The sequence below is a fragment of the Pseudoliparis swirei genome, chromosome 17 (assembly GCF_029220125.1).
Source record: "Pseudoliparis swirei isolate HS2019 ecotype Mariana Trench chromosome 17, NWPU_hadal_v1, whole genome shotgun sequence".
Classification (NCBI taxonomy): Eukaryota; Metazoa; Chordata; class Actinopteri; order Perciformes; family Liparidae; genus Pseudoliparis; species Pseudoliparis swirei.
In genome coordinates, this window is record NC_079404.1 from 16,494,855 (window position 1) to 16,521,637 (window position 26,783).

Below are 26,783 nucleotides of genomic sequence, written 5' to 3' on the forward strand. Positions count from 1 at the left end.
CTAGTTAGCAAAGTAGCTCGCTTGGTTTGCAAGAAAACTGCTAACTGAAAAACTAAATTCACAAATCACAATATTATTTGTTATAACTAGAACGGGCACTCGGTAGAGCGCATACCTTCGCCGCAGCCACTTTTTGGGTACCTTTTCATGACCTTGACCTTTGACCCGATCGATCCCAAAATCTAATCAAATGGTCCCCGGATAATAACCAATCATCCCACCAAATTTCATGCGATTCGGTTTAATACTTTTTGAGTTATGCGAATAACACACATACAAATAAATAAATAAATACACAGCGATCAAAACATAACCTTCCGCATTCTCGAATGCGAAGGTAAAAAGGAGGTGTGGCGTCATGATTGTCAGGATAATGCTGGATTCAGCCTAAAAGGACTATTCAAGTATCGTTACTGGGAAGTTTATTTACGAATGACGGCAAACAAGATGGTTGCTGCCGTATCCGGGATAGAAGTGGAAACATCTATCCAGTGTGTTGTTGATTAGTTTATTAGCTTGGTCATAGTTTGGATCGATACCAGTTAAACTGTAATGGAACTGTGGTAGTGGTACCGATATATACTCCTTGGACACATGTTTGTGCATCTCCGGTCTCTCTTTCTGTATTCTCCATCTCATTTCTGCTCTTGAATGTGCAGCATAGCGATTGAGCATCGCCCACCGATTACCAGATGGTTATGCTGCTCGCTAGCAAGTAAAATGTATATATGGGTGTCTTTGTACACCTAGAAAGTGAAATAAATACATTAAATGTTTTAGCCTATTTCATTGCATCCAGTGTTTCTGACGTTCAACATGTATCTGCGAATCTGCAGTGATTGAGTTTGGGCCTCCCCATTTTCATCAGTTTCAAAGATATTCAGAGGATGAATGGCAATAACTTTATGGTCCCTTTAATGTTTTATCCAGCTGCATCGTCAGGTCAACATAAGTTAAATACTTTTCTTCATTATTGTAAGTCGGTTTGGATAAAAGCATCTGCTAAATGACATGTAATGACCAACCACCTGCACAACTAATGGCATCTCCCCTCAGCTGCAGGCACTGACGTTGGCATTTAGCGAAAAGCCGATATGACAAAGTATTCTCCCGTGTCAGTTCCTCCCTCACATCGTTTCATGTATGATATCTCAGGAATGCCTTGAGGGAATTTCTTCAAATTTGGCACAAACGTCCATTTAGACTCGATGATGAACTGGTTTTGGTGGTCAAAGGTAACTGTGACCTCTAAAAACCCCATTGTTGGACATAACTGAATCATTAAAATGCTAATTAAAACAATTTACACGGAAGTCTAAGAGGATAACATGATGAAGTGGTGACATTTAGACCGGACGTGCATGTAAAATGAAAACTTGACTGGCTTGACGAGGCATCCAACCGTGAGACTGTAATTCTAGTCTTACATGAGTCCTAACTCTTCCACTATAAATTATGCACATTCACAACATCATATTTGCCTTCTCTGTTATAAAAACACCTGTTTACTCTCAGATAAAGGTTTATTTTTGACGTTATACATGATTTGTACCGTATTCCGTACTGTATTTCAGCAGATGTGTGCGGATCAAAGATGGTATTTTCGTCTTGGCTGCTCTTACTGTGTTCTGCGTCTCCTCAATTATGCATATGTTGTTTTGTTCGATACTGGATCCTGTAAACATCTAAAAAGCGAAGAAAACATAACCTGTGCCGATTTCATCATGCATGACCAGAGTCGTTTGAGGAATTGTTTTTCTTTGAAGCATATCACATTCCTCCTGTCTCAAAGGAAGAGAGAAGAAGAAAGAGGGCACATTCACCAGTGGTGTAACATAAAGCACTGGTCTGAAAAGTCTCTACAGCGTCGGGATGTAGACTCATTAAATTTAGCCTTTTTTTTCTTTTTTTCTTCATAACAAACTGAGTTATATTTAGATCATGCTGGAACAGGCTGCGTGGCAGTAACAAGCAAGGTGACATGAATGTCTCTGCACAGCGGTTTAATGTGCCCATGGTTGCTTGACCCATCTTCAGGTTTAAATTATAATTTTAGAAGTACTTTGTTTTTGGCCAATTAGACAGTGGGCTGCATTTATCTTTTTTTTATGCTTTCAAGATACATTTCAATGAGATTTAATCTAATTCTACACTATATTTGATAGAGCTTAATTTTGTAGTGTACATACCTAGAGGTCTCTAAATAGCAGTCTGGTTTGTACAGGTTAGGTGTGAGCCTGATAAACTGCAGAACACTAGTTTATTTGCTTAAAAATACAGATAACTTATAAAACATTGCCATCTAAGAAATCAGAGAATGGGACCAGTGACCAAAACCAGCAAATACTTAGCGACCAACACCATTATGATGGTCGCACGTTCAAGCCTTCCTCATCACAACTGGTGAAGATCTGAGCTCTCTCGTCCAATGGGCCTCTTCCTATTGAATACTTGAGTTGTTTTCTCCCCTTGTGTTCTCCAGCTTCATGTACGGGGAGCTCACGGACAAGGACACAATGGAAAAAGTGCGACGAACATTCGAGAATTACGAGATGAACTCGTTTGAAATACTGATGTATAAGAAAAACCGTAAGTAGCGCGTCTCACCTGAGGAAAAGAGTCCAGTTTGTTTCCCCTCTCTTGTCGTGCAAATGTATTCAGACTTCCTGTCACATACAGTCGAGTTCAAAGGCAGCCCAGAACATTCCTACCTCCTATGGAAATGTGGTAATTATTTGAGAGCCAGACCAGAGAAACCTTCCATAAATGTATTCTAGTTTCCATTAGCATGTATACCCTCCCTCCGCTTGCAGGTGTTACAGGAAAACCAGCACGTTTAGAACATCTCAGTTTACACCACGAAATCAAGATTTCCTGTCATGTTGTCAATGTAATTTCCTCTAAGTATAAGTGGATGATGCAGCAGCTAAATATGAGTGCGTTGTTCTTTTTCCACCTTCAGGGACGCCCGTTTGGTTTTTTGTGAAGATTGCTCCCATTCGAAACGAGCAAGAGAAAGTGGTCCTGTTTCTTTGCACATTCAGCGACATCACCGCCTTCAAACAGCCCATCGAGGACGACTCCTCCAAAGGTCAGTGTCGACTGATTCTACTTGTTCAACGTCATGTCTTCAGGAAGGACGTCTTTTATGACGCTGCCGATGAAAATTGATTCTTTAAAAATGTTTTGCACATTGCGCGGTAGACTCGTACACACAGTAATGGTTCTTAAATGGTTCTTTAAAAGGCTTTGTGGTTCTACGAAGAACCATCACCTGCTGAAGAACCATTTTTTCGTTTGAGGGATCGTTATAGGTTATTTAACCCTCCTGTTACCTTAACATTTTCTAACATATTTTACCCTCTGGGTCAATTTGACCCCAGCAATTAAAACCTCCAGGAAATTATTAGAATTAATATTGTTTCCCAAGTTTAAGTGTGAGGTACTTTATGTTTGTTTGTTGACTACCTAAATAGCCCTTTAAATATATAAAAAAGTTGATATTTCTTGTATGTTTGACACAGTGAAAAACAGCCTGGGGTCAAATTGACCCCAAAGAACACCGACATTAAACATTGCATGGGGTCAAATTAACCCTAAAGGTAACAGGAGGGTTAAAGAACTCTTTAAGGAAATGGTTCTTTAAAGAACCCTGGTTTGAAAACTCTTTGTGGAACCAGAAATGGTGCCTTAAAGAACAATTTTTTTGAAGGTTTTCTAAGAACCCTTTATAGGTTCTTTGAAGAACTCTCTCATGAAATGGTTCTTTAAAGAACCCTGGTTTGAAAGGTTATTTGGGGAACCAAAAATGGTGTTGAAGAAACATTTGTGAAGGTTCTTTGAGATACCTTTATATATTCTTTGAAGAACTCTTTAAGGAAATGGTTCTTTAAAGAACCCTGGTTTAAAAGGTTCTTTGTAGAACCAAAAATGGTGCCTTAAAGAACAATCTTTTGAAGGTTAACCCTGGTTTGAAAGGTTCTTTGTGGAAACAGACATTTTTCTTCTATGGCTTCACTCTGAAGAACCATTTTTGGTTCCAGATGGCACCTTCATTTTTCTGTGTAGGACTGCAGACACGTACAGAGATTATAAAACGAGAGATGCAGAGGTAACGTTCCTCTGCCAGCGATCACCATCCGACCCTGTGCGTTGTGCATCTGACAAAGGCCCACTCAGTCAAATACCCATCATGATGTTGACATGTTTATCATTACTCAACACAACAGATGAGTCATTGGACAGCTGCTGAAGATGAGCCAAAACAGAACCTGAACCAGTGCAACTCCAAACAAGCATCAGTGATGAAAATCAGATGGGGAATCATTATGAAATGAAGATTGTAGTTGTGCTTCGATTGGCCAAGCATGTTGCTCGAGTAATGATTTAGCTTTTGCCCTCTTTCTATCAATCGATCAATAACCAGCATTGATTTGTGCCGCCTTAGAGCGACCGAAGGCAAAGAATCCGACAAAGATAGAAAATAAAAATAAAAAGTGCAGTAGCCGACAAGCGCTATATGTTAGAATTGTCCTCACTGTTTATTCTGACCAGCAGTCGCTTTTTAGCCTGAACTTAGTCCTTTAAACCCACAATAACAGATTGTTTGGGCCACAGACACAAGTTGTATACAGAACATTGACGTACTATCTCTCACCTTTTAATGGGAATCTTTTAGCAAATGGTTTCCTTTTTTTTCACGCAACCAGCTGGTGAGGAGCAAATGTGAGTCTCATTTCAGCTCTGTTTTTAGACTCAACCAAAACATCTCTTTTTAATTTACATTCTCCTCTGTTGTATATAATAAAGGCAAAACATTCCTTAAATACTGTCAAGTTGCAGTGCAAAAGTTACTTTTTATTTTGTGTAATTCAGTATTTCCATTTTATGTCACATTATCAGTCACACCTTCGGTTCAGGATGAGAAGTTTAATTTAAAATAAGTTTTGTCTGAAAATCTGTGTTGCACTTACTTTGGTGCTCAGGAGTAGTTTTAACGGATTGTTTTTTACGAAAAACAGCTGCCCGCTGCAGCCAAGAACGACGAGAGCAGAGAGAGTAGTGAAACACAAAAGTTGCGGCCCAGAAAACAAAAACCTCAGCTGATGGATGTTAGGAAACTTCAGTAGACTTTGAATTGCCCTGAAAAACATGCGTTTGGAACGAAAAAGACGACCTCTTTGGTTCTGCTGCATCAATTTTGATAGTCACAATATTACAGGAATGTAACGTTTAATTAGCTGAGTGTTAATTAAAATGAGTTTGTTCACTAATTATTCTTAATGGAACAGTAGTCAACGGTTAAAAGTTCTTAAATCCACCAGAAAGATGAATTTAAAAGCGAGATACAAACACATAAAAGGTTATGGAGTAGAATATAAACTGTGATTGAAAGACTAATTGGACTTTTTACAACGAGCAGCGTAAAACATGTTAATGGCTTAATACTGCTAAAACATTTACATAAATAAAGCCATTAGTTAAAATGTAACGTCTGTTTTCTTGGAAAGCTGTATTTTCAGAACCTCCTCGGAACTCTGAAAAGGTGCCGTAGCCCCAGAGGAATGTACAGTACTGGGTCTCTGAGGTAGAGTGGGCCGTTCACTCATCGGAGGATTGGCTGTCCGATCCCCGGCTCCTCCAGTCAGCATGTCGAAGTGTCCTTGGGAAAGATACTGACCTGTGTGTCTGTGAATGACAGCTGGTGGCACCTTACATAGCAGCCTCTACCATCAGTGTATGAATGTGTGTTTTTAATGGGTGGATGTTGATACGTAATGTGCAGCTTTGAAGACCTAAAAAATAAAAGTGCCGTATTAATGCAAAACATTTACCAGAAAACCTCTTGGAAGATCATCGCGTTAAAGAGTGTGCATGCTTTATCTGTGTATTCCTCAGGCTGGGGGAAGTTTGCCCGACTGACTCGAGCTCTCACGAGCAGCAGAGGAGTCTTACAACAGCTGCAGCCCACCGTTCACAAGGGAGAGAATGTCCACAAGCAATCCCGCTTAGCTGAGGTACGGGGGACTGTATCTGGTTTGTATTTCTGATTTGATTGAGTAAATATAAGCACTGTAGGTGGGAACAGACTCTGGACAGAGGAATCTTTGAGATCAGGTCACCGACTTGGAGTACAGCGCTCCTCTTAAGAGCTGGTGATCTATAGTCAGACAGTACGGCTCCAAGCTCCAGTATTGTCTGGCCTCCCGCTGTGTTTATTTATTCATCTGGGTTTCTGGGTTTAGCTGACTGGCTCTTTTTGTTAGGTACTGCAGCTCGGCTCAGATATCCTACCTCAATACAAACAGGAGACTCCCAAAACCCCTCCCCACATCATCCTGCACTACTGCCTCTTCAAGACCACGTGGGACTGGGTGATCCTCATCCTCACCTTCTACACGGCCATCATGGTGCCCTACAACGTCTCCTTCAAGACGAAGCAGAACAACGTGACGTGGCTGGTGGTGGACAGCATCGTGGACGTCATCTTCCTGGTGGACATCGTTTTGAACTTCCACACCACGTTCGTCGGACCCGCCGGCGAGGTCATCTCGGACCCCAAGCTGATCCGGATGAACTACCTGAAGACCTGGTTTGTTATCGACCTGCTGTCCTGCCTGCCGTATGATATCATCAACGCCTTCGAGAATGTAGACGAGGTGAGTGCGGTGGTCTGCTAATTTCTTTGTCTGAGTGGATTGTCAACAAATACATTGGTGTTTTTGGACTCTTGGTTCATGTCGAGTAATGTGAATACATCATTTTCAGGTTCAGAAAATGTTGACATTTTAAGTAGTCAATAAAAAATTAATAATAAAATAATCAGCAAATTGTTTGATAATCGATTATTCATACTTTGTTAAGCAAACAGACAAAACTCCTCAAATTTAAGAAGTTTACATTCTTCTTTGGGATAGAAATTATCGGAAAATATCTTTGAAATAACAATGAAATGTATTCATCGTTGTTATTTTTATCTTGGGGTTTTGGAGAGCTGGTCAGACAAAACAAGCAATTTGGTGAATCGGATTACCTCAACTTGAGCTCTGTGAAATTGTAAATGGCTTTATTTCTTAGTTTTTTACCTTTTATTGCCTTAAGATGTGGTGTGTAATGTCTTTGTAATGCCACGTTCAGAGAATTGAAGTTGCATCATTTTGCTTGCACTACTGAGTCCATACAATCTAAATGTAGCACTTACTAAACCAACTAACCAACAGCAGGGCAGGAATATGCAACATTCAACCAAACTGTTGAAACTCTGAGATGAGTCGAAATAATTATGAATTTTTTAATATAAGAAATATACATAAATATGTTATCTACGTAATTATATATATATATGTATGTATATATATAAATATATATGTGTGTGTATATATATATATGTGTATATATATATATATATATTACACATTTTGTTTTTAGGAATATTTCCTTATAGTCACACTGGAGACTCACATTCACACCGTTACACAAAGGCCAGTTTTCTATGAACGGACGACTGATCAACAAAGAGAAACTCATCTGTTAATTGCAAGTAAATAACCTCCATCATTGTACTGAAACATCAACGCTTTTGAGTACTGAAACCAAACAGCGACCGCAGCACACAGGAGGCCAGTTGAGTTAGCTGTTAAATGTTAATGTTTAACGTAACTTTGCGCCAAGTTGTGATCCGATACCTGCGGTGGATGTGGTAGAGCCAGGCCCTTCGGCTACAAGGAACGTGGATTCCCAATTTTGAGAAATCTCCAGTAAATAATGTCTTTTACTAATACAATGACAAAAATGATTTATTTTAATGCTAACACATTTGAAACGTTGTATTTGTGCTCTGTCTGCGCCGCTTTTGGCCATTTAAATTGGGACAGTGGCAAAAATTCAAGAGGTGATCATTGCTGAGGTTCTTGACAGGTTATTAGTTTTCTCACGCAGGAATTCAGAACTGACATGACGCTGATAATCGGAGCCCGTTCACATGGAGGTTGTTGTCTACAGTGACGGTGAAAAGCCGAGGTTGGAATGAGCAACATAATAATATGCTCGTTGTGAATTCATAAATGTTTGAGCGTAATGACTTTTTGCTGGAGCGCCATCGCAGTATCTTGAGATAATTGGCACATTTTAATTGGGTAAGGAGTGTTACATTATTAAACTGATGCACCCTTCAGAGCTCTGCTGTGTCGCCCTGAAACCATTAACACCTAATGACAGCTGACAAAAGGGCTGAATCCTCTGCTGTGATTAAAAATCAGGCGTGTTTTACAGAACAAACATTTTGAGTCGTTCCCTTTTAACTGGATGAATTATTCTTATTACGTGAATACGTTAGATTGTATAGTGGCGGTTGAATATTTACTGAAAGTCTCAGTGTTTGGGTTCAGACTTCAGTAGAAAGAAACAAAAGAACCGGTTGTTTATTTGTTGACCAGTTAGGACAGTTATGAGTTATATCTCGAGCTGCAACTGATATAAAATATATTTTTATGGTGCAGCCAAAGCTTCTGAATCGGCTCCAAATGTTCACACGCATTGATTTAAATGGCCTGCTGTCCTGCCTGCCGTATGATGTCATCAACGCCTTCGAGAATGTAGACGAGGTGAGTGCGGTGGTCTGCTAATTTCTTTGTCTGAGTGGATTGTCAACAAATACATTGGTGTTTTTGGACTCTTGGTTCATGTTGAGTAATGTGAATACATCATTTTCAGGTTCAGAAAATGTTGACATTTTAAGTAGTCAACAAAAAATAAAATATTCAGCAAATTGTTTGATAATAGATTATTAATACTTTGTTAAGCAAACAGACAAAACTCTGGTGCTAGTGAGAGTGTGCTCACCTGTGTGCGCGCATCCCGGCTGAGCGATGCGCGCGCCGGCATCGGAGCTCTGCGGCGCGGGAGACGGAGAGCGGAGAAGTGTTAACGCGACACGTAGAGACAGAAATGACATGCTGCTGGTTAGAGATGATCAACATCAGATCGGTCAGTACGCAAAGGCGCGAAGTAACACAAGTGGCATTACGCATTGTTGATTATTTTCGCCCATGCGTACCTGCGTACCAGTTATGTGCACCCCTGTATATATATATATATATATATATATATATATATATACACTACCGTTCAAAAGTTTGGGATCACCCAGACAATTTCGTGTTTTCCATGAAAACTCACACTTTTATTTATCAAATGAGTTGCAAAATGTATAGAAAATATAGTCAAGACATTGACAAGGTTAGAAATAATGATTTGTATTTGAAGTATTAATTTTTTTCTTCAAACTTTGCTTTCGTCAAAGAATGCTCCTTTTGCAGACCTTTGGCATTCTAGCTGTTAATTTGTTGAGGTAATCTGTTGAAATGTCACCCCACGCTTCCTGAAGCACCACAAGTTGGATTGGCTTGATGGGCACTTCTTGCGGACCATACGGTCAAGCTGCTCCCACAACAGCTCAATGGGGTTGAGATCTGGTGACTGTGCTGGCCACTCCATTACAGACAGCATACCAGCTGCCTGCTTCTTCCCTCAATAGTTCTTGCACAATGTGGAGGTGTGCTTTGGGTCATTGTCCTGTTGGAGGAGGAAATTGGCTCCAATCAAGCGCTGCCCACAGGGTATGGCATGGCGTTGCAAAATGGAGTGATAGCCTTCCTTATTTAAAATCCCTTTTACCTGGTACAAATCCCCCACTTTACCAGCACCAAAGCAGCCCCAGACCATGACATGACCTCCACCATGCTTGACAGATGGTGTCAGGCACTCTTCCAGCATCTTTTCACCTGTTCTGCCTCACAAATGTTCTTCTGTGTGATCCAAACACCTCAAACTTGGATTCATCTGTCCATAACACCTTTTTCCAATCTTCCTCTGTCCAATGCCTGTGTTCTTTTGCCCATACCAATCTTTTCTTTTTATTGGCCAGTATCAGATATGGCTTTTTCTTTGCCACTCTGCCTAGAAGGCCAGCATCCCGAGTCGCCTCTTCACTGTCGACGTTGACACTGGCGTTTGGGTACCATTTAAAGAAGCTGCCAGTTGAGGACCTGTGAGGCCTATTTCTCAAACTAGAGACTCTAATGTACTTGTCTTCTTGCTGAGTTGTGCACCGGGGCCTCCCACTTCTTTCTGCTCTGGTTAGAGCCCGTTTGTGCTGTTCTCTGAAGGGAGTAGTACACACCGCTGTAGGAAATTTTCAGTTTCTTTGCAATTTCTCGCATGGAATAGCCTTCATTTCTAAGAACAAGAATAGACTGGCGAGTTTCACATGAAAGTTCTTTTTTTCTGGCCATTTTGAGAGTCTTATCGAACCCACAAATGTGATGCTCCAGATAATCAACTAGCTCAAAGGAAGGCCAGTTGTATAGCTTATATCTCCAGCATAACTGTTTTCAGCTGTGCTAACATAATTGCACAAGGGTTTTCTAATCATCCATTAGTCTTCTAAGGCGATTAGCAAACACAATGTACCATGAGAACACTGGAGTGATCGTTGATGGAAATGGGCCTCTATACACCTATGGAGATATTTCATTAGAAACCAGACACTTCCACCTAGAATAGACATTTACCACATTAACAATGTATAAAGTGTATTTCTGATTGATTTAATGTTATCTTCATTGAAAAAAACAATGCTTTTCTTTGAAAAATAAGGACATTTCTAAGTGATCCCAAACTTTTGAACGGTAGTGTATATATTACAGATTGTGTTTTTAGGAATATTTCCTAATATTCACACTGGAGACACCGTTACACAAAGGCCAGTTTTCTATGAACGGACGACTGATCAACAAAGAGAAACTCATCTGTTAATTGCAAGTAAATAACCTCCATCATTGTACTGAAACATCAACGCTTTTGAGTCCTGAAACCAAACAGCGACCGCAGCACACAGGAGGCCAGTTGAGTAAGCTGTTAAATGTTAATGTTTAACGTAACTTTGCGCCAAGTTGTGATCTGATACCTGCGGTGGATGTGGTAGAGCCAGGCCCTTCGGCTACAAGGAACGTGGATTCCCAATTTTGAGAAATCTCCAGTAAATAATGTCTTTTACTAATACAATGACAAAAATGATTTATTTTAATGCTAACACATTTGAAACGTTGTATTTGTGCTCTGTCTGCGCCGCTTTTGGCCATTTAAATTGGGACAGTGGAAAAATTCAAGAAGTGATCATTGCTGAGGTTCTTGACAGGTTATTAGTTTTCTCACGCAGGAATTCAGAACTGACATGACGCTGATAATCGGAGCCCGTTCACATGCAGGTTGTTGTCTACAGTGACGGTGAAAAGCCGAGGTTGGAATGAGCAACATAATAATATGCTCGTTGTGAATTCATAAATGTTTGAGCGTAATGACTTTTTGCTGGAGCGCCATCGCAGTATCTTGAGATAATTGGCACATTTTAATTGGGTAAGGAGTGTTACATTATTAAACTGATGCACCCTTCAGAGCTCTGCTGTGTCGCCCTGAAACCATTAACACCTAATGACAGCTGACAAAAGGGCTGAATCCTGTGCTGTGATTAAAAATCAGGCGTGTTTTACAGAACAAGCATTTTGAGTCATTCCCTTTTAACTGGATGAATTATTCTTATTACGTGAATACGTTAGATTGTATAGTGGCGGTTGAATATTAACTGAAAGTCTCAGTGTTTGGGTTCAGACTTCAGTAGAAAGAAACAAAAGAACCGGTTGTTTATTTGTTGACCAGTTAGGACAGTTATGAGTTATATCTCGAGCTGCAACTGATATAAAATATATTTTTATGGTGCAGCCAAAGCTTCTGAATCGGCTCCAAATGTTCACACGCGCATTGATTTAAATGGAGCCTCGAGGTGCTGCACTTACCGTTTTTTATTCTAATAATGCATCATCGTTTGTGTGTGCCTGAGCTTAAACGAGTCACGTGTGTGCGAGTGCATGCGTGTGTGTGTGTGTTGCGACTGTAAACTGCTGTGGAAGCATTAAACGGCGTGGTGCGTCACAGCGAGCAGCACCGCGTATGGCGGGCAGCACGCACAGCACGAGCTCATATGAAATGCTTCGGTACTGCTTTAAAATAAAGAACCAGCTTGTTGATGGGCTGAGTTGGAGTTGCAGGTCCAGAATTTTGTCAGCATCCTGAATGCTGACAAGTGTCAGTGGCTGGAGCAGAAGCAGTCGGTGGTAAACTACAGGAAGGAAAAAATACTACATTTTGTGATTCTAAAATATAAGTAATTTGATCTTTTTAGTATTGTCAAAGAAAAATAGTTATTTTTGATAAGTATTGTCTGTATTACTCGTGTTTGTTCTACAACAACTAATAAAAAGAGCCCCGCTCTCGGGAGACCAAATTCTGCTGGTTTGCTGGTGTGTTGGATAGAAAACTGAATATATTGTTCTTTATGTTTTGGACTGTGGGTTGTTGCGGGTATCCTTGATAACAGGGCTTGTAACAACATCCTGAAGTTGAACAGTAAAAGCATTTCTATCACAATAAAACATTTGCTAAACTGTATTGTTTACATCCATGCTTACATTTTAATAGTATTTTTATTCCCTGCCTTTGCTTACGTTATATGATCACTGCATTTCTTGGTGTGTTATGCTACCTAGAGATTAGTGGGATAGGGGGGGAATATTGCCGTTCCACTTTAAAGCTCCTTCATAGCGATACTAGAGGTTAAAATAAAAACTAAAAACTACTCCACAGGTTAAAACCCAAAAGAATAATCTGCAGATAAATCTTTAATATTCATATTTGTTTACAGCTGTTACGGCCTCTCGGTTGTCTAGGGATGCACCGGCCGTAACATACAAATAAGAAGGGATACAGCTAAGGGGGGGAAAAGGAGGCGAACAATAAAGTGAAATACTTAAGCAAAATATGGAATATTTATTTAGCAGAGATAAGGCTTAACAAAGAGTAAACTAAAACAGAAACAACTAGAATGGGCACTCGGTAGAGCGCATACTTTCGCATATCACAAGATTGGGCATTGAATTGTGAACATTTTGGCATTAGTTGCATGCCAATTGGATAAAAATTGACCGCGCTATGGTAAAAAGAAGATTTTGACCTTTTCATGACCTTGACCTTTGACCCGATTGATCCCAAAATCTAATCAAATGGTCCCCGGATAATAACTAATCATCCCACCAAATTTCATGCGATTCGGTTTAAAACTTTATTTGTTATGCGAATAACACGCATACAAATAAATAAATAAATACACGGCGATCAAAACATAACCTTCCGCATTTTCAATGCGAAGGTAAAAAGGCGTCAGGGTCTCCAAGGCCAACACAACAAAACAAAACCCCAATGCTAACTAGAAAATAAAACTACTGTGGTGAAATGAAAAACAATACTAAGCTCCCTGTCTTACCACAAAACAGGAGAAAAGACACAACACAAATGGCAGAGAACCTCTCCACAGCTTGACCCAAAAACACACAAATGGTGGCCTGATGTCACAGAATGGTTAAGCTCAGAGGTGAAGAGAGAGAGACACTTGCTTTCAGGGTGTCTATACGTCCCGCCCACTGATTAGGAGATGCCTCCCAGGTGGTGTTGCTCCAGGCGTGCCAGACTTGAAAGACATAGCTCCACCCTCTTCCTGGAACAGGGCCGTCTCAGTCACGGGTCGTAACAACAGTGCTGGAAAAAAATCTCACAATGCAACATAAAATATTTTTTTTTAATTCATATTCACTAAATTTAGTGCTAACTACCATCATGCATTGCACAGACAGAAAAAAGATGGATGTAGAGAGCTGACGGATAAAAGAATGGCCTGAAAACCTGTAAACAGTCGTTGCCACAATCGTATCATTAATATTCTATTTGTTTCCTGAGGCAGGGAGGGTGTCATAGTCGTCTACTTTTATTGATGGGAGTACAATTCTGCAGTTATTGAAAAAGATCTTTTCATAAAAGAACATAAACGAATGCTTTCTATTTGAAAACGTCTTATTTGATATCGTCAGCCATCCGTACGAGCTCATCCAAAGAGCACCTGATCAGACAACATCCCTTTATTTCCAGCCCCGTCTGCAATAACTCTCCAGAATTCCAGCTCCAGCTCCACTGCGCATGCGCTAGAACCGGTAGCTCCAGACTCGGCCTTGTCTCTGAGCATCCTCTCCCAGAGGAGGAACTACCAGCCAGAAACTGGCAGTGCGGCTTTGTTCTAGAGTAAAGATGTGCTCATTATAATTATAACAAAATGACATGTCACGAGGCCAATAATGTGGCTCTGAAATGTGTTTTTGGAGAGTATGACAGGAGATGAAGCAATATGAGGCTTTGGCTGCACAGACGCAACACAACACTTTACATTGAGTATTTGACCATTGACAACTTTTAAGAAAGGCATTTTTCACTATTTCAATTCAGTTTATTTTGTTTTGCCCATTCTCACACATTTCAATTTTGCCTCAGAGGGCTTTACAATCTGTATTTTCTGAAATTGTATAGAATTAAGAGTAATTTTTAGTTGCATGCCTTCACTTTGTACAAGTGTACATTCAGCCTCTGACAAGAGTCCAGACCCACTGGCTGTAAAGGAACATGAAAGATGAGCGTCCACTTCCCGGATCATCTTCCACTGTGTCTCTGCAACAACTCAGCGACTCCAATTTGCTCCAAATTGCTTTGAGGCAATCCATGGCCAGGGTTCATGAGAGCGGGTAAACAATCTCCTGTGTTATTAAGGCAGGGGTTGAAACATCTTTCTGTTCCTCCGGACGTTAACGACTGACATGAATAACTTTGATGGCCGTTTTTTTTCCCACCCCACAGGTTTCCAAATAGAGAGGGTAAGACCATTAACGAGAAGTGGCTGTCAAAGTTGTTCTTGGCAATCTTTAAGTGGCGTATGTTACCTCGAGACCGTCATCGTTTCAGTTTCTAATGACTGATAATCCAGAACGGCAGCCAATGAAACCACCTAATGTGGCGGCAAAGCGTTGATGGTGCATGCGTCTGTCGTACTGCACATGCTTTACCAACACGGACGGTTTTATGTTTCTTTTTAATTTTGAAGCCTTTGTTGAGTATTGCTTTTTGTCATATGTTTATTCATCGCTTTGCTCCTGATCAAGTGTCTTCTCTCTTACATGTGCTTCGTTTTTGTTTTTCTTCTTTTCCATCTGTTCTGTTTGCATGGCCTCCTCCCCCTCCCTCTTCTGCCTGTATTCTTGCATGGGACGTGATGGGAAGAATTGGAACCACCGAGCTGTCACTCAAGTAGGCTTCAGTTTGATTAGAATATGATGATATTACAGTTTTTGTGTCTCATTAGACACACTCACACACAAACTTGACGGGCTTCAACAGCAATAGTCACACACGCTCAATGTTTCCTGTGACGTTTTATTCTTGCATCATCATTTTAGCTGTGGTGCTCAATGAGGGTACGACAGCAGAAGCATCAATGCATGACGTAAATGTCACAAGAAAAGATTTGTGCTGCTTGGTTTATTTTTTTCTTGCTAAAGCTTTTTTTAGTGCCGAGAGATAACATCCATCAGATTATGTTGTGTAGTACAATTTGAAAATGGAAAGCGTCATTAAAACTGCATGAGAGCCGGTTCAGTCCTCACGTCGGCAGTAACAAACATGTCACTTGTGACAAATTAACTGCAGCAATGAGATTAAAGTCATCCTGGCATGGAAAATATGCTTGAATAGCATACGTTGTAACATGTTGTGCTTTGAATTAAACCACTTCTTGTTTTTTAGCCACTTTTGACGACATCTTTTCTCGAATTTCCTATTTAGCAACTTCACCAAATCAGGGTGTCAGAAGCTTTAATGTATGGCTTTTCGTTATGATTTAATGTGGAACACGTTAGATTATGAAACATAAAAAGGTTCACGCCAAGTAACATTTTACCAGATAAAAGGTTTGAGGACCGAAACTTTGTAGATAAAGTGATCAACAGGACTTTTTAACTTTTTAAAAAGGAAGTTAACGTTTGACCTTAGCAGCAGTAGTTGTCGAAACAATCTCACCGCAAGATCCATTTAGTTCCTGCTTGAGCTTTCAATCTCATTGCAAGATCTTCCCCTAGAAGGTGATTTGTTTGGTTGTCGAGGAAAAACTGAAATTCAACTTTTTTGATTTGTTTTCTTAGAACTTTAAAGCCCCATTATGTAGTTTTTCCCTTTTAGCGCCCCCTTCAGTTTTTGAGGTATTTAACGTTTACTTCAGTGTCGTAAATACCCAGTTACGATAGATGCAGCCTCGCATACACTTGTATTGAGTTGGGATCATGTGTTGTCCTGTATTATTATAATTATTATTGTTATTATTTGTACGTGTCACGGGTTATAAAAGGTGACGAGGGGGAGGTGACGCAAGTTTTTTTTTGTTTGGAGCGCGCTGACAGGTGCGCTCCAAACATGCTGATGGAAATGTCACTCTTGCCTGTCTTCAAAACTTGAGAGCCCTGCTAATATACGAAGACTGCGCAGGAACACTGAACTGGGCCCAGCACCTACCGGACTAGGGTGAAGTAGCGCGGGGATTGAACGCGGCGCCTCGCCACGTTTCCGCCTGGTCGGTCAGCTGTTTGCCGGCTTTTGGGGGGAGGGGGTGTGTGTGCGCGAGCAGTAATTTACTTTTGTTTTGGGGGACTGCAAGGACTGTCGGGATCCGGGGATTATACTTCGTTTTGAGTGGGTTTGATTGTTTGTAGTGTATGTGTTCATCCCTTTTTTTTAAGCGTATTGTACCTTTTCCCCTTGATTGAGTTGCTAAGGGCGAATTGTTACAACATAACCAAAAGAATGACAACATTTAGTTTAGATGAAATACCGATCGTGTTTTCAGCCTATATACGTTGTTTTCTAAATGTTTGAATGTGGAGTACGTGTGATCGAATACAATATTGTTGACAACACTAAAAAGCTACATAAAAAAGCTACCCTTATACTGTAGCTGCGAGCGTGGAGTGGCACTATATGACATTGCGTAATCACTGCCAGAAAGCAGGTCGAAGTCCATCCGCCCCGGATCGGGCGGCTCCAGAATCCTACATAGCGGAGTTATTTCCCCACAGACCCCCGATGGCAATGGCGGAGGCGCAAATCGCCATATTAATAGTCATTGTAGCGGCACAATTTTTTTCAAGCTGTTATTTTAAGGTACAATTGTTACATAATGTTACTTTAAGGATTTCATTTTCTTTAAATATTATCAAACAGGAAAATGAAGTCTTTCACTCGAGGTCCTCAATGTGAGAAATGCTTGTATGATATACTGCCTCCTTCTACATTCAATTGGAAAATAATAAGTAATGGTGAGTTGTAATTGGTAATTAAACTACCTTTTGTTTTACACAATGAACACCGTCTAATAGGCATATGTCACCTTTTCGGAGGAATACGCTTTATTTTCCTTTCTTCACAAAAGTGAACACTTTGTTTACAGCCGGTGTGATATCTGTGTGACCCGTTAGCTTAGCAATAAATAGTGTAAGCAGAGGGATGAGGGGAAATTAAACAATCAAAATACATTGTGTTAATTCGTGACGTGTTGTATTTGGGAACTGGTGAAAGGCTAGCTGCAGTCGTTAGGCTCGGCTAGGCTAACCGTCTCATGGCCATGGCTCCAACACATTCTGACCCGGTTTGCCCCATTTAGCACAAAGACTGTGAGCGGGAGGAATCAGCTAGCATGTAGCCTAACTTCCTGTGAAACCATAAATGTTCCACGTTTCCATCTCAGTTTGTGTATTGATTAAACAAAGAAGATGCATTGTGTGCAATTTGTGATCGTTAGACTTGTTGACGGATTAAATGTATTCCTTTTAGAACCTGAGCTCATCTGAAGCTTTGTTTAGGCCTGCTGGCTTTCGCTTCACATTTAAAGCAGAGGCCTTTTCTTTTCTCCCGTCTTGTGTTTGCAGAGTTTTGCAGCAGAACTCAAAAAACACGATTGCACAGATTATCGAGTTCTGTTGGAGCTCAGGTCTGTGAAGTGATTTGAGGGAAGCCGAGGTGTCTGGCAGGCAGCTAGATCAGATCAAGTGACAGCCAGCGCTGCAGTTGGACTCTCATTGCAGACCACAGCACATTAGCAAATCAATAACCCTGCCAGTACACACACGCACGCACACACACACACACCCGCACACACACACACACACACAGACACACACACGCACACACACACACGCTGCAAACTGATAGGACTGCAAATTGTCTGTTTGAGTGGGTGTTGCAATATATAGGCCTACAGCTGAGTATATTTATAGCTGCTGGTTATGTAACGTCATCACATTGTACGGGAATGTGTTAAATATCAAGTCGGCTTACGTTTACTCTTTGACTGTTGTGTTTTCCCCCCTCCCATCTTGTCTGTGTTGTCTTCTTCATATCACATTTGCTGTCGGTTCATGCACTTCATATTGATTCTTTAAAATGCTTTAACGGTTTCTGATGTGCGTTTTGTTCAATAACTGATGTAACACCCTGAGCACACACTGAGGTACATAACTTTATCATATTTAATGTTCACAGATTCATTGATAGTTTTCTATGATGAATACAAAAGCTTAAAGTGAAAGCAGATGAAGTCCAATCGTTCATTAACAGTTGGTGTGATATTCGACTGAGGTTTTATTTATACTTATATATATCTGTTGACAAACACTGCACATTGATAAACACTTATACTTACATACAACTACAAAGTAGGGTTAAAATAAATAATGTATTAACTATTATAGTGTGTATAAATGCTTAATAACCAGAACTTTAAGCATTGCCATGTATCAAATCAGTAGCATCTTGGTATTTAAATATGTTCAGGTTTTGGTTTACATTCAATTTAAATCATAAATAGAAAATAACACTTGCAATATTTCAATGAATGTATAAATCATTCTTTTTTCTTGTATACATATTGTTTCTGATGTCTTCCTCTCTTTGTTTCACTCCTGTTTTAGGGGATCAGCAGTTTGTTCAGCTCACTGAAGGTGGTCCGGCTTCTTCGTCTGGGTCGGGTTGCCCGTAAACTGGATCACTACATTGAGTACGGGGCGGCTGTACTGGTCCTGCTGGTGTGTGTTTTTGGACTGGCCGCCCACTGGCTGGCATGCATTTGGTATGTTCAAGACATTTGTTTATTTTTTTATCGGTGGCTAGAGACAAGGTATTGCTTCAACAACAAATGATGAAGGAATTGTTTATGGTACACGGTACCAGCTCAAGAATAAAGCAACAATCTGCATTTAGATTTGTCAATTTGTCGATTTAGGGAACACAGGAAGTGCGTCAACCGTTGCTCAACTGAAATAGGAAGAGGATAGCTTAGAAAGTACTTTAACTACCACAAGTAAAATTACTCCTTATAAACAATGGCCCATTCCAGAATAATGATTTTTATAGAACTATGATAAATGATGCAGCGATTGGTAGATCACTTTAAACTTGTAGGTAATAATAAGTGGGTAACTTATGATTATACCCTCAAATATCAACAAGCGCTCATATTTTTTACCTATAATACATCTAATACTTCTAATATATTATAACGTATTTGTTGATTATGCTCATAAATAAAGTACAATATTTGCCTATAAAGTAGAAGAAAACAAATTAACTCAAAATTGAACTTAAGTACAGTACTTGAGTAAATTGATGCATTACATAACATGAATTACATCACACATTCTGATAGACTGCCTTCATTGTGATTAACTAATATATATAGCGCATACAGTTAATCTAATGAATCCATTGATTAAGCTAATTAATGCATTTATTATAATTTATTTTTAGCCAACATCCTTGTTTCCACTCGTCAAAACTATATGTGTAGTACTTTAAAAGCCTGAAACGGTAGTAGTGCTTTCAAGAGAATTATATTTTTTCATTAATATGTAAATGTCTGGCAGGCAAGCCTCAAGTCTAATCAGATGGTGTTCTCTACAGAGGGCGGAGAGAGGTCATGTATTGATTTATTATATTCATGAGAACACACATGCACAGATACCATAACGACAAGAGTATGTCCTGCTTACATTAAAACAACAAAAATGTCTCGTAGAATGACTTTCATGATATTTTATGTATTGTGATGCACTTCCAACGACGCAAAATAACCACGTGCACACATATATTCACGTCACGGCGGACACTTGGACCAGTGCCTCATGAATCAGGATTACAAGACGTCATTCGAGTAATATATTCATAACCACAACAGTGTGTTTGTCTACAGGACTTCAAACAATGTTAATATGCAGCATTTAATGTTTACTTATTCTTTGAGTTCACAAGCGGGTATCGCACCAATATCATAAACATTGTTTATTGGCCCGGTCGGTATAATCAGACTTGAATAAGTGCAGCAAACCTCAGACTCTGACGCCATTTAGATATACAGGACTGTCTCAGAAAATTAGAATATTGTGATGAAGTTCTTTATTTTCTGTAATGCAATTAAAAGAACAAAAAAGAATAAAAGGCATGCAATATTTCAGTTGATTTGTAATGAATCCAGAATGCATGACATTTTTGTTTTTTTAATTGCATTACAGAAAATAAAGAACTTTATCACAATATTCTAATTTTCTGAGACAGTCCTGTATATAGCTCTGGTATTGTTTAATTTTAATGCCCCAAATAGTCCCACACATGTCCAGGTCCTCGCTGATGGATTCCCCCCATTAACAGTGATGTGATTACTTGTTGCCTCTCCACGCTCCAGGTTCAGCATCGGCGACTACGAGGTCATCAATGAAGAAACCAACATCGTGCGCATGGACAGCTGGCTCTACATCCTGGCGGAGGCGTTGGGCACGCCGTACCGCTTCAACGCCAGCGGCTTCGGGAAGTGGGAGGGCGGGCCGAACAAAGACTCCATCTACATCACCTCGCTGTACTTCACCATGACCAGCCTGACGAGCATCGGCTTCGGGAACATCGCCCCGACCACGGACGGAGAGAAAATCTTCGCGGTGGCCATGATGATGATTGGATGTGAGTGGAGGCGTTTTACCTTTCATCCAATGTAGCGGACACATGATACATGAGAAGTAAAATATGCTCTTTAAAGCCACAGTCCACAGAGGCAGGTGAATAAATGAATTATGAATGGAGCCATCGAAGTTCAGAAAATATAACTTTACAGATGATTGGCTGGGCAATATTCACATACTCTCCGGGAGCCAGCGTGTGCTGCTCGGGTTGATTTTGGTTCAGGGCCAGAACTGACATTTTTATTTGACATCCATTATCCTTGGCCTTTGTGGACTTCCACTGCCTGCTACCTACTATACAGTATATATAACAAATGTCCCACTTGAAAAAACATTTTCAAGGCCAGTTTCAGGCTATTTTCAGTCGCTATTCTCCATGGATGCACAATTTGCTGCTCAAACCCCCAAAAAGGGCCACCCATCGCCAAAATGATTTGTCTATTGATCACTGTAACTGAAAGTTAGCAACACCTGAAACGCATTGTGTCGTGAGAAGACATGAAAGCTAAACAAAATGACATGTTTTCTATTAACAAGTACAATTTATTTTCATTTGAAAAATGCCATATAATAAACGCGCGAAGAGGAGGAGGAGGAGGAGGAGGGAGGGGCGCGGTGGGGGCTTGTGAGCGCCGCGGAGCATGTCGGGGTGAAATTCCCACAAGAACTCGAATAAATTCCCCATCAGATATCAAAACATTTGGGGGGAATTGATGACAGAGAGTCATTTTTATTCTTCAATACTTATTAATGAAGAAAAAATTGGGCTCCAGCAGAAGGGGCACTTTTGTCATTCAGGGCAAAAGGGCCGGTGCTTGAGCACCACTAGTGGTCTATCTGTGCACGTGCCTGGATGCAGGTATTATTTTTGTGTCTTCAACAGGAAGATGGCGTTTCCATTCTCCATCCTACAAAGCTCTGATATTGTGGTCCGTGAGTGCGACACAAGGTTTATTTGAATCACTGAAGGAATCAAAGATGTGCGCGCACAACCGGCTTCTACGTCACTGTTGTGGCCAGTTTTCAGATAAATACTCTGAGACAATATCGCATTTTAACAATGTAGAAATATGAAAGCTACAATGAGTTTCAGAGTGTTTTCATATAACGAGCTGGAGCTTCCCCTCGTTTATTCGTCCGTCTCGTCAACACTGCTTTGATACTGTGACATGCACAGCACAGCAGGAGCTCTGTTATCCTCGCCATCATCAGACTCATTACCTCAGTCTTTTGTGTGATGTTGTGCGGAATTATTCCGCTTTTCTGGAGCGTGATGCGTTTACTCACAGGTTTCCTGTCTGAAATGCCTCAGAAAAGCAGCTGAAATGGCGAATAAGACAGGTACTCCTCAGAGGCTGGACTTCAGTGGAGCATTTCTTTGAACGCATTCTGTGATTGCTGGTAATTAGTAAGTCTGGATGTGTTTTGGTTAAACACATCGACAAAGATGGCCATCATATACATTAATGTCTGTAATAGATTCCTAAAATTACATTTCCAATATGATTAATGTCTATTTATGTCTCCTGTTGTGTTTTACCAACAGACGTAATATGTGAGTTTTGCTGCAGACATAAATAACAATGCAGAAAGCTGCCTCCGCTAAGTAACACAACCTCTTATCTGCTCGGAGGGAGGCATTTTATCACAGCTTCCTTCCACATCTCAAGATTAAACATTGAAGAGGAATGTTCTCCTTGTGTGGATCACAACACAGTGTGAGGCGCATTCATGTGTGGCTGCGTGCAGAGAGCAACACCTCCAAGCAATAACGGACTGCCGGATCAATTTTGCACAGCGCTCCCTCTGCAATCACTCCTCACCTCTTTTTCAGCCAAAATCTCAACCCTGAGACGAGTGGATGACACACTCACACACACACACACACACACACACACACACACACACACACACACACACACACACACACACACACACACACACACACACACATCTCTCTCTTTCTACCTTTTGGAGGCTCAGGTTTCTGGTTACACTGACGGAAGCACTGGCCAAAAAAAAAATTCATATCCGGACTTTTTTTGAATTGTGAGATATGCAAATCTGAATATCTAAAAACAGAAAGCCTCAGGCTGATTCAGTTGTCGATGCAATCTACTGTAGTCCATAGCTGTTCTCTATGAAATATGGATGCTCTGATACTGTTCTATTTTTACCACCAGCACTGGATCGGTGCTGGCAGTAGAAGATCACAGTGTGACGAGGGATTGGGGAGGGAGGGGGGGGGGGTAGGGTGCATGGGAAACGGGGGGCACTATACATATGTCCTGTTTCTATAGCAACCCATGGCCTGGGGGTTGCGTTTCTGACAACAGTCTTATAACTACTCTCAAACGAGCCCAGCTGTTGGATGCCGAGCAACGCCGCGGCGAAGTTGTGCACGTCAGCAAGTCGAGAGCCGATGTTAGGGGACGTGATGAAGCGCCGCTCCACGGGGACGGATCGAGTTTCCTTTGTTGCAGCATTTCCCTGTTTATCGGAGAAGTGAGCTACGCCATGAAGCGGTCGTACTAAGACCCGCATTGGTCTGTAATAAAACAATAGTGCATTCTTTGTGTTTTAGGTGATGTCATACTAGTCTTGATAGCGTGGTGAGCGACGGTGATGAAAGGATGAAAGCTGTGGTTGTCTTCGCCCCGAAGGAGTTTTGAGCACTTTATAATAAGTATTATTCCCCGTGCAGTTGTTGTTGTTGTTGTTGTGCGCTGTGAAACAAACAAACCTGCACAACACAGGTTACTGTCATCGTCTGCAGATAATTGAAATGTGTGGCTTCTATGTTTCCCTTCAGCACGGCTAATTAGGGCTTCATTGCCAAGAGAATGCTACACACATAGCGCAGACATCTGATAGCTTTGATCCACACACACACACACACACACACACACACACACACACACACACACACTCTCTCTCTCTCTCCAGCTGTTGCACTAGTCAAACCACCCATCCACCTCAGAGATACACTGCAGTACTATCACAAGACAAGTACAGAAGAAATGTCCTTGTTTAGTACGCTGTAACTGCGTTAGGATGGATGCTTCCACACACACACACACACACACACACACACACACACACACACTCTGTACTTATTGTTTTTCCTATTCTGTGAGATATTTGAGGATAACATTTGAATGTATTTGTTAATTTCCCACATGATTGATTTAAAATGCTCACCACATAAAACAAAACTAGGCTTTGCACATTTGGTCTCATATATCATGTAGTTTATATTAATGCCACCAGTGTGGCATGAACCGCATTTTGGAGATTTATATTTCCCCATAAACCACGATTTCGAGATTTTCATATCCATGCATACCAGGTTTGTGCAAATATTTTTCTCCCATAAGGTCTCTGAGATGTTTGGCATTTTAAATTGGTTTAAGTTTGTGAATCCTGACTTTATTCATATTAATATACTAATTATAAGCCTCCTCAGATATTTCAAAACCCACAAGATAATTTGTGCAAAGACCAGACCAGTGGCTATCGGATCTATAAATTATTGACATTTTCCCAGATTTATTTTAACGTTTCTTTTAGCACACAATTTACCATTGAGTCCATTCAAGCTACAAACTTGATGGATACCCATATATATGTTGTATACAAATTAAACTCCTCCCTTCTCTGTATTTCCCCAGCTCTTCTTTACGCCACCATCTTTGGTAATGTGACAACCATCTTCCAGCAGATGTACGCCAACACCAATCGGTACCACGAGATGATCAACAGCGTCCGCGACTTCCTGAAGCTCTACCAGGTGCCGAAGGGCCTGAGTGAACGGGTCATGGACTACATCGCCTCCACCTGGTCCATGTCACGGGGAATAGACACCGAGAAGGTGCGTCTTCTTTCACTTCCCCTGTAGCGTGCGATTACTGGTCGTTACCCTGGGATTTCAAACCAATTTCGACATGATGTGTTCATTGCAATATTGTCAAAAAATGTGTGTACGACCGCAGCATCAGAGTGTGATTTTATAAATAGTATTAAATAGTATCGAAATACAACTTTTTAGTTTTTTCCTGTTTGCAGAGGAACCAAAAGACAAACATATGATGTTGATGCTGCCTAACACCCCATAAAAAAACCTACTGCCAAGCCATTCTGTGCCAAAATGTTGCCGCCTATAAGGAAAACCCGACAGTGATATGCCGTTTATGCAGCAGTTATCATCTGCCATCCTATCGAATTCAGATGATGTTGAAATGATTTCAGTTCGTGGACATTTTAGCATTTAAAGCTGGCAGCAGATAAATTGAACCGGTGCCGCTCTGATTGAGTCGAAGCGTGGCGCCCTCAAATCGCTGCTTCCCATTTAAATCCACCTGTCCGATGCCCAATAATGGACACGTTTATTTTATTATTTTACCTCAAATTAGAAACATAACTTCATGCAGGGATTTTGTCACCAGCAAATCTGTTGTCATAATCAAACCCGTGAATACAGATTCTGTCCTCTTTATATGTAAAGCTTGCACTGCATCGATGTATTATTTATTTGCCTGGCTTCAGGCCACACTAAAGGGTCTAAAAATGGCATATAATCCCCCTTTGCTTGACATTCATTTTCAAAGAGATTTATTTTAAAGGCAGAGCCCTGCGACGGCCTGGCATTCTGTTGATTAGGCGTACTTCAACGACATGCTGCCACTCAGTGACACGCAGCAGAGAGGTGGGTGGACATGTGAAACTCCACCATAAAGCATAATTCATACTGGAAACAATCAGTGCCAACCAATAGATACGGTTGACTAACAGTGAAGTGTTTTTTTTTACCTACTGAAAAAGAAAGTATAGGTCCGAATCCGTTATTTGAATAAAAAGGTATTAATTCCTTTTTTTTTTTACTTGTGAAAAACTACACATAGTGCAGAAATTAATCTGACGCATAAGTGTACATTTGTTAAATCAGCTTTAAAAGTACAAACTTAATATTATGCTGGATTTGCACAACCAAAAATAGTGTAAAAGAATATAAGTATTCAATTGTAAACAAAGACGAACATTTTCATGAAAGGAAATTCGCCACAATATCTGATTTTTGCAAACATTTTTAATTTCCAGGCCAAAGTGTTTCTGTGTAGTGTTGGTAAGTTTCCCTCTTGTGCGCCCCATGACATCACAGCTGAAGTTATACCCACCTCAGGCACCACTACGCCACAGTTCAATACATTCATGTAAAAACGAGCGCTCTGAATTGTTGTGTGGAATTAGACAAAAGGAGCACCGGGCGCTTCACATATGATGATGTTAGGAATGCTGTTAATTAAAGAACCTGAAACCTTTTAGCATCTGGTTAGGAGCGATATAGCAAATTAGTCACCTGTGTGGGTGTAACGTCACCTTCCACTCTATTCATGAGCTGTGAATGCTTCCACTTTTTAATGCATAAAAACATGTTGACGTTCATTGTGGGTGCTGTCAAGTGGAACAGTGAAGTCAGTCGCTGGCAGCTTACACATATATGTTTTATAGATATATATGTATATATATATTTATATGTATATGTGTGTATATGTACATATATGTGTGTATAGATTTATATATACATATGTGTGTGTATACATATAATATATATATATATATACACACATATGTATATACACACATATGTATGTGTGTGTGTATATATATACATATGTGTGTAATATATGTCTATGTATACATATGTGTATATATATACATATATGTATATATACATGTGAATATATATATATATATATTTCTGTATGTATACATATGTGTGTATATATACATATGTCTATATAT

At 40.3% G+C, this 26,783-nt stretch overlaps 1 protein-coding gene across 1 annotated transcript in view; it reads left to right on the forward strand.

The window, feature by feature from the left end:
• Positions 1-26,783, forward strand: part of kcnh1a (potassium voltage-gated channel, subfamily H (eag-related), member 1a) — a 43,019-nt gene that overhangs the window by 9,015 nt on the left and 7,221 nt on the right. Inside the window, exons 4-10 of the mRNA XM_056435555.1 lie at positions 2,483-2,589; positions 2,963-3,091; positions 5,899-6,017; positions 6,267-6,659; positions 18,945-19,102; positions 20,711-20,982; positions 24,653-24,852. Coding sequence (XP_056291530.1) covers positions 2,483-2,589; positions 2,963-3,091; positions 5,899-6,017; positions 6,267-6,659; positions 18,945-19,102; positions 20,711-20,982; positions 24,653-24,852 — 1,378 coding nt within the window. The remainder of the gene's footprint in view (positions 1-2,482; positions 2,590-2,962; positions 3,092-5,898; positions 6,018-6,266; positions 6,660-18,944; positions 19,103-20,710; positions 20,983-24,652; positions 24,853-26,783) is intronic.